The sequence below is a fragment of the Diaphorina citri genome, unplaced genomic scaffold, assembly GCF_000475195.1.
Source record: "Diaphorina citri unplaced genomic scaffold, Diaci psyllid genome assembly version 1.1 scaffold2147, whole genome shotgun sequence".
In the NCBI taxonomy this organism is placed as follows: domain Eukaryota; kingdom Metazoa; phylum Arthropoda; class Insecta; order Hemiptera; family Psyllidae; genus Diaphorina; species Diaphorina citri.
Genome location: NW_007379572.1, coordinates 23,561 through 33,033, shown reverse-complemented (window position 1 = coordinate 33,033; position 9,473 = coordinate 23,561). Strand labels below are relative to the sequence as shown.

General features: G+C 37.8%; 1 protein-coding gene across 1 annotated transcript; it reads right to left on the bottom strand.

Annotated features, from left to right (window-relative positions):
* Window positions 1-4,664: 4,664 nt before the first annotated feature.
* On the bottom strand, window positions 4,665-9,473 carry LOC103518301 (CWF19-like protein 2). The gene is given in 8 exon segments (XM_026830153.1): window positions 4,665-4,745; window positions 5,234-5,647; window positions 6,205-6,447; window positions 6,858-7,061; window positions 7,373-7,564; window positions 7,567-7,605; window positions 8,044-9,145; window positions 9,427-9,473. Coding segments are annotated over 8 exon segments (2,322 nt in total).

Sequence of the window (9,473 nt, the reverse complement as noted above, 5' to 3'; positions counted from 1 at the left end):
ATACTGGCGGGGTTACCTATGCTTTTCATCATTAACTTGACCATAACATGGGCCTTGACAGCACGGCGTGTGTTGCTGCGTGACAATCATGCAATGATGCGGCACCTGAAACGTACACATGTTTGTAAGCAGGGTGTTGATAAAGTATTCCACTTAGAAGTCAGTATGGACCTGGGAAAAACACCTTTGTATATCTGTTATTTTATTAAATAATAAGAATAAATGAATTGGATTTCAAGAGGTTTCTCGAACCAGCATAGTTTGGAGGGTAACGCGTCTGCCTTGTGCTAGATTGCGGGTTCAATTCCCGCCTGGGGGCGAACTTTAACCCAAACACATAAGGTTCATTCTCGGAACGGCTGGCTTTCTCCTATCAACTGTTCTAATATTTTCGACTTCGGGACGATAAGATCTCCAGTTGTTACAGCAGTTCCTTCTACTATCAAATCTCTTAAAAAAAAAAAAAAAAAATCAAATGCTTTTCCATTCATCCATAATAGGAATACAAAATTGTATACATATCGCACATCTAATGGAACAACATAACTTTCAACTGTGAAACTCGAGATTAATTTACGTTTTTCAATTGTGTGACCACTTACGAGACCATGTTACATAGATGTGCCATTTGTATTTTTCTTACCAGAGGTTCATGTGGTGGGAGGGCCAGATAGACGTGTTCGGACACTTATCGTCGCGAAATCGATAGGAGAAAGCCAGGCGTTCCGAGAACGAACATTATCCGATCAGGATAAAATCCGCCCCGGGCGAAAATTTATTGAAATTTCTTGTAAGAAAGGTACCTACCATACCGTTCTCGTATTGACGGTAGGTACCTGTTTTTGTGAGTTGTGTCTGTTGTTGCAAATTTTTTTCTTGTTGTTTGAAGCATTTCTTATTATGTACCTACCTACCTACAATATCATTGATTTAAATGTTAATGAAGAATTTAATATTCCATAAAAATAAAATTACCTATATAAAATAGAAAAGTTGATCAGTTGAAATTTTCACTTTCGTATTTTTTCATCATAAATTTTTTCACACCTATAAATACCTGGATATAGTTAAACGTTATCTACTCTTCAGAGTTTATTTCTTAGGTACTTGGATGCTTACTTCTAGCTTTATTTAATTTGGCACCTAAAAGTTAAAAATAATAGGTACCTAGGTAAATAATTAAACAAAAGAGAGAAAATATTAAAGAACTCTACGCCTCCGCAGAATCTCCGGTCACTAGTTATGTACGGATCTTTCTTCTACGTGTACGGTAATATACGGTTATACGTACGGTAAATCTGTCATGTTCACATGGCAACGCTGCTATATTTCCCGGATTCCCGGGAAATTTTCAAAAATCAAATTTAAATCCGCCCCGGGCGGGAATCGAACCCGCGGCCTAGCGCTTACAAGGCAGACGCACTACCAACTAAGCTAACTAGGCTGGCTCCACGTCCGAGTGCATCGGGAATTTGTTCATTAGGTAGTTAGAAAACAAAATTTCCTACCATTTTCAATATTAATTGACATACTTAGTCAGTACCGGTCCGGAGTTAAGAGCGGTATTTCAGCAAGATCCAATGGAAGAAAAAAAAAGTTCGGCTTTTATGGACTAAGAAATAAGTGACAGAAAAAAGTGAGACCTAAATTTCAACTCGCTCAGAGGTTCGAGGATCTCTAAATTAATGTCGAGCGCGAAGGCTCTGTTTCAACTCCTGGTCCCCGGAATTTACAGTACCTAAAAATTAATAAAGTTAGTATGTCTAGCTCAAGCTCGTCAGAAGACTCAAGTGAACAGGAATGGGTGGAAAAGTCTCCTCCCAAGAAAACAATATTGCCTGCAAGAAGACCTCCTACTCCTGATCAGGGTTCTTCCTTCCTTGATCTTGCCTTGGCATCCAGTTCCTCTTGTCAGAAGAAAGAAAAACAGCCTGTAAATACACAAAAGGTAAGACACAACAAAACCAATTGAAAATTAATCAATAGAGGTAGGATAAGAAGCACAGTGTACAATTGAACAATTCGTTTTTCAGACTTGGGTTTAGAGTTTATCAAGCGGTAATTATGCAGAAGTCACGTCCGTGGAAAAGAAAAGCTCCTTTTTGTATTTAACCTAACCCTATAATAACCGTGAGTTTTTATTAACATATATATTTTAACGTACAATAATTAAACATAAAATATATACAGTCTAAATTTAGAATTTAATTTCATATGAACATTAAATTTTTATTTGAAAATGAAAGGTTGATAAAAAGCTTTTGGAAATTGACTTTATTGGAGCCGTGTCTTTTCACCAGTTACTGGCGCATTGTGTTTAGCAACGGCAAATACGGTTGGTATTTGGATGGCTGACCGTTTGAGACCGAAAATAAGGTGCACTCAACTTTGAAGACAAGTGAAGAGCCTAATTGAAATTGCAGCGAAAAAGAGGCGATGCCGATGTTACCATTGTAACAATGTTAAATAAATCCTGAATGACAGTAGGTTTGTAACCTGTAAGGTTAGTCTCTCATGAAACCGAACATCTAATTAAAGAGATACTAATTCCAGAGAATAAGTTGTATGATTTTAGAGGTGTTCTCCAGCATCTACTGTCTTGCTTTTTATTAGCTCTGGGAATGGTTCCCCTAATTCACTTACTTTTCGTGGTCGTGAGATAGGAATGGTACCTATGTTCAACAAACCCATGACACCTAATATCCTGGGTAACTTTTTATTCAATTTTACTCCCCAAAACCCTTAGCCTGTCCTCTTTTGAATTATCTTTAGAATGTCCTCTATCTTTCCTTCTAAGTAGAAGATGAAAATGATCTTTTTAACATGTTAAGCCTGACACAATGATACATACGCAATGATTTTTACTTTCCTTATGCTATGGGAAGGAAAGTAATGTAATTTCATTCCCTTCTTCCTAATATAAATCCTTCTTGTGTCTTAATCTTTTTAACATGTTAAGCCTGATACAATGATACATACGCAATGATTTTTACTTTCCTTATGCTATGGGAAGGAAAGTAATGTAATTTCATTCCTTTCTTACTAATATAAACCCTTCTTGTGTCTTGTCGTCCACCAGTGAATCTGTTTAAAACTTGTGGTACGTGCAGTGCAAAGGCAAAACAGAGAAATTTTTCGTTCGATCTTGAGACAAATCGTGGCGTGTGTACATGGCTTTAGGAACCATACTTACAGTGTGACACTTACAGTGTGTTAACAAATTATTTACTCCCCTATCCCCTCTCCTAAACAAAGTATTGTGAAATGTATGTACCATCTGGTGACACCATACCAAGTTGTGAAATTTGCGAAACCCATATTTCCATCATCTTTCCTGTTTCTTTCTATCTATCTCTCACTTCCCTTTAATTTTTATATAAACATATTTACCAAATTTACTTCTATATTTAAAGAAGACTTCAAAAGTACAAGCTTTAGTAACACCATCTCACTCAATCTGCCTGCGATACATTCAATGTGAAAAGAGACCACGAATTCAATTCTATTATTAAAGTTTTTTAAAGGGGTTTGATAGAGGGAACTGTAACTGCTTAAGGTATTATCGTGCCGAAGTCAGCCGTTCCGAGAACGAACATAACACTCTTTTTAAACAATATTGAAGACAGGATAAGAGAAAGTCAGCCGTTCCGAAAACGAACATAAACTCTTTTTAAACAATATTGAAACCGAAGATGAAAATCTGAATAGGACTTTTTTTGAGGTTTGATAGAGGGAACTGTGACTCCCCGAAAGCGAAGAGAGCTTTTTTTTGCACACTATAATATTTTTTAGTCACATTAAAATAAAATTATTCATTTGTTTATTTACACGCTAAGCATCAAGGCCATGTGTGGAAAAATCAAATTGAATTTTTACGAAATATTCCAGGAGTGCCTCAGGTAGGTTGAGTGAGGCGGTGGTTGCTGCCAGTATCAATCTTCTGGTTCTTCGCTTCATGACAATGTGAGTATCGAATTCTTCAAACCCCATTTCCATATTTCTAACTTAGGTGGGAACCCCCAACTTTTAACACAGCACAAAAAAGACCTTGGAAAATACAATACCAGGGCCGGAGCTATGGCTTTTTCAAGATTCAAGTCCGCCATGTTATTTCTTTGATAGGGGAAGCAACCAAAAAGCAATGAAAGCATTCTAAAAGGTGATTTGTGCTTTGAATAGGTCACTTTCATGATTCAGCTCGAAATTCGGACTTAAAAGTGAGACTTGAAATTTCGGACCCGAGGGTCGATCCAGTCACACAATTTTTTCTTATTTTATACAATAACTTATACAATTTTATTAGTTTATACAAGAATCTTCTTATTTTATACAGGAACTTGTAGAATTTTATTATGTTCTACAAGAATCTTCTGGTTTTATACAAGAACTTGTACAATTTTATTGTTTTATACAAGAATCTTATCGTTTTATACAGGAACGCAGAGGATCGTCGTGAAGAAGAAGTGATGCAATCTTCATCTCAACATGTACACACATTTGATGGAGAAGCCATTGCTTCCAGCGGTAAAACTCTCGCTGGACATAATATAGGAGGTGGGTTAAAATCAAATTTTGAAAATTCAGAATAGAAACTAAATTCAAAAGGTTTGGATATTCAACTTCAAATTAAACTCCAAGTGTGGACACACGCTCAAGTTCAAGGTTCAAGTGCTATGGTGGGATTGGAGAGGAGCAGGTTTCCGCCACTTTGATGAGTCCAAGTCAAGCATACCACCGATGATTTCCTGCAAACAAAAACACAGATTAAAGTAAGATGTACTTGTTCCCGGTGGATTACTGATGTTAAGCAACGTCTAAGCAATCACGTGCTGCTCGCTTTTCCCGGCCTTACTGGTTAAGGCTGTTCCCGACCTTACTGGTTAAGGCTGTTCCCGACCTTACTGGTTAAGGCTGTTCCCGGCCTTACTGGTTAAGGCTGTTCCCGGCCTTACTGGTTAAGGCTGTTCCCGGCCTTGCTGGTTAAGGCTGTTCCCGGCCTTACTGGTTAAGGCTGTTCCCGGCCTTGCTGGTTAAGGCTTTTCCCGGCCTTACTGGTTAAAGCTGATCGCTGAATAGAGGGTAGGAGCGACACTAAAAACTTCAGCAGTTCTACAAAGACATTAGTTTGAAACTTGTTTTATTCCCCCTGAACACAAACTTTACATACATCAACGAAACACCTAAAATAATAATAAAACACACAAATATGGCGAACCGTTCGCTTGTTACTCACCTCAGCAAACGTCCGACTCATCTTGTTCTCAATCAGATGAGCGAATCCCTTCCCCCAGTCAAAGTTCACATAGAAATACTCCAACTCTGCCGGTATGGACGAACACAACTTGTTTCTCTCGATCTTAATCAGCGTCCTGTTATTCCGCGAGTCACTCTCCAAATCTTGCAGCGACTTTTGGAAATACATAGGCGCCATCTCGCCCGTGCTATCATCCAGCGGTACGCAATGCACGACACAGTGGTTCCATTTCATGCTGGATACCATTTCGTAGAACACGCATGTTTTGCGCGCGCGTGAAAAGCGTGCGACTAGTTTTTCGCATACGGACCGGATGGAGTCGTACACGTTGCGTTCGGTTTGACGCAGACACGGCGTGTGTTGCTGCGTGACAATCATGCAATGATGCGGCACCTGAAACGTACACATGTTTGTAAGCAGGGTGTTGATAAAGTATTTCACTTAGAAGTCAGTATGGACCTGGGAAAAACACCTTTGTATATCTGTTATTTTATTAAATAATAAAAATAAATGAATTGGATTTCAGGAGATTTCTCGAACTAGCATAGTTTGGAGGGTAGCGCGTCTGCCTTGTGCTAGGTTGCGGGTTCAATTCCCGCCTGGGGGCGAACTTTAACCCAAACAGATAAGGTTCATTCTCGGAACGGCTGGCTTTCTCCTATCAACTGTTCTAATATTTTCGACTTCGGGACGATAAGACCTCCAGTTGTTCTATCAAATCTCTTTAAAATATAATAATAAAAAAAAAAAATAATAATATTAAAAAAAAAAATCAAATGCTTTTCGATTTATCCATAATAGGAATACAAAATTGTATACATATCGCACATCAAATGGAATAACATACCTTTCAACTGTGAAACTCGAGATTAATTTACGTTTTTCAATTGTGTGACCATGATCACTTACGAGACCATGCTTCTTAAATGTGCCATTTGTATTTTTCTTACCAGAGGTTCATGTGGTGGGAGGGCCAGATAGACGTGTTCGGACACCTGATCAATCAGGATAGGCCTATGTTTGCCAGCCTCACTAGAACGACAATAAGCACACGAGTTCAACATATCCGCGGTACGTTTGGCTTGTTGTAAAGCGTTGGCACCGGTTGATGTGTTGGATTTCGGTTTCTTACGACGCGGAGCATCTGGTGTTTCTTCGTACTCGTCACCAATGTTGGCGAATGTTTTCCCCTCCTGTGAACATGACAAGTAAATATAAGTAGCGCTTCTTTTAGACATGATCAAAGCACATAGGGAAAGTCTAGTTAGCTTGGAGGGTAGTGTCTGCCTTGTAAGCGCTAGGCCGCGGTTGCGATTCCCGCCTGGGGCGGATTTTATCCCATACCTCCAGATTAGATTCGTTCTCGAACACTACTTTTCACATGGGGGGGACAACAAAACAAACAAACCAGACAAATTTACTGAAGGAAACACAAATAGCCTTAAAACAACATTGGTAAGTAAGTCACTGCATACTACACTATTGCACACTTGGTTAGCACCTAGAGGGGTGGCAGGTACTATGTAAGATGGCCTTTGAATATAGCCTTAGTAGCATGAATAAGTGCTTTACAGTTGCCCAGAAAAGGGAATAAAAAACTCACCGAAACCCATCTGTCTTCGTTGTCACCAAGGAAGGCCAACTTCTTCCGTTCTAACAGCTCCATCTTCCTCTTATCCTTCATGCTATGTTCACTAATGACTACAACTCGATGCTCTTGTCTCACTTCGTCCCTTGGTTTCCTGGATGGTTTCACCTCTTGGGATTTGGCTGCTTCCAACTTTAGTTTTAATTTAGCCACCAGTGCCTGCATCAAACAAAGAATAAGTAAGTAATTATGTATGAAAAATAACATTAATAGGGCAAGAATACCAAAATAAAAATAATATATAATAGGATAAATAGATGACTTGACTACTTAATAAGATACATCATCTTTTTTTTAATTCAATTACCTACCATGAATACATAGACATTAGTGAGATTTCACATTTCAAGACAAATTTATAGATAACATAAAGAAAATAGACTTTTTGGTGTATGTATTTTCATTTGGCACGGGGGAATGTGAAATCTCTGTTAACACACTTGGTTATCTTAACAAGTATTTAAACTTACAGTGTTGCCCATCATCTCAGCTTTGATCAACTTGGCAGCTAGTTTATTGACATCATCATGGGTTACTTGTGAGGTCTGCGCTGGTGTAGAGCTGGAGGAACCATTCTTGGAGTGTTCTTCTTCATCATTTCTTGAGTTTCTTTTGCTTTTATCACCAGAGGGTTTACATTGCTCTGAATCCTCCCTTTTGGCTTGGCTGCTTCCAACTTTAGTTTTAATTTAGCCACCAGTGCCTGCATCAAACAAAGAATAAGTAAGTAATTATGTATGAAAAATAACAATAATAGGGCAAGAATACCAAAATAATATACAATAGGATAAATAGATTACTACTTAATAAGATACATCATCTCTTTTTTAATTCAATTACCTACCATGAGTACATAGACATTAGTGAGATTTCACATTCAAGACAAATTTATACATAACATAAAGAAAATGGAATTTTTGGCGCGAGTCCGAACAAAATAAACACCAAACTGAGCGCAACATAGCCTGGCTTCTGTTCTAGTGCATGGTCATTCTGGAAACGGAACCGATTAAACAATATAAGGTGTATTCTACTTCTGGGAAACTTTCGGATACGGAACCGGTTCCTTTTTCATTTGGCACGGGGGAATGTGAAATCTCTGTTAACACACTTGGTTATCTTAACAAGTATTTAAACTTACAGTGTTGCCCATCATTTCAGCTTTGATCAACTTGGCAGCTAGTTTATTGACATCATCATGGGTTACTTGTGAGGTTTGTGCTGGTGTAGAGCTGGAGGAACCATTCTTGGAGTGTTCTTCTTCATCATTTCTTGAGTTTCTTTTGCTTTTATAACTAGAGGCTTTACATTGCTCTGAATCATCCTTTTTGGTATGTTTATCTTTCCGGTGTGAAGAATATCTTTCATCATCACTATCACTACAAGGTTTTTGAAATCTTTTATCACTTTTATGTTCATCAGACTTGCCATATTTGCCTTTCTGATTTGAAGAATATCTTTCATCATCACTATCACTGCAAGGTTTTTGAAATTTTTTATCATTTTTATGTTCAGACTTGCTATATTTGTCTTTCCGATGTGAGGAATATCTTTCATCATCACTAGAAGGTTTTTGGAATCTCCTATCACTTTCATGTTCAGACTTGCTATATTTGTCTTTCCGATGTGATGAATATCTTTCATCATCACTATCACTGCAAGGTTTTTGGAATCTCCTATCACTTTTATGTTCAGACTTGCTATATTTGTCTTTCTGATGTGAGGAATATCTTTCATCATCACTATCACTAGAAGGTTTTTGGAATCTCCTATCACTTTTATGTTCAGACTTGCTATATTTGTCTTTCCGATGTGATGAATATCTTTCATCATCACTATCACTGCAAGGTTTTTGGAATCTTTTATCATTTTTATGTTCAGACTTGCTATATTTGTCTTTCCGATGTGATGAATATCTTTCATCATCACTATCACTGCAAGGTTTTTGGAATCTTTTATCATTTTTATGTTCAGACTTGCTATATTTGTCTTTCCGATGTGATGAATATCTTTCATCATCACTATCACTGCAAGGTTTTTGAAATCTTTTATCATTTTTAATGTCAGACTTGCTATATTTGTCTTTCTGATTTGAAGAATATCTTCTGTCATCTTCATCACCACTGCAAGGTTTTTGAAAATTTCTTGAATTTTTTGATGTGCTTTCATTAGTTGAAGAGTTTGAGGCTGGTTGTTGTGCCTTGTTGGGGTAGTAAATTTGAAAATGAAAGGTTGATAAAAAGCTTTTGAAAATTGACTTTATGGGAGCAGTGTCTTTTCACCAGTTACTAGCGCATTGTGTTCAGCAACGGCGAATACGGTTGGTGTTTGGATGGGTGACCGTTTGAGACCGAAAATAAGGTGCACTCAACTTTGGAAGACAAGTGAGGAGCTTAATTGAAATTGCAGGGAAAAAGAGGCGATGCCGATGTCACAATTGTTACGTATAAATCCTGAACGACAGTAGTTTTGTAAGCTGTAAGGTTAGTCTCTCATGAAACCGAACATCTAATTAAGGAGATACCAATTCCAGAGAATAAGTTGTATGATTTTAGAGGTGTTCTCCAGCAT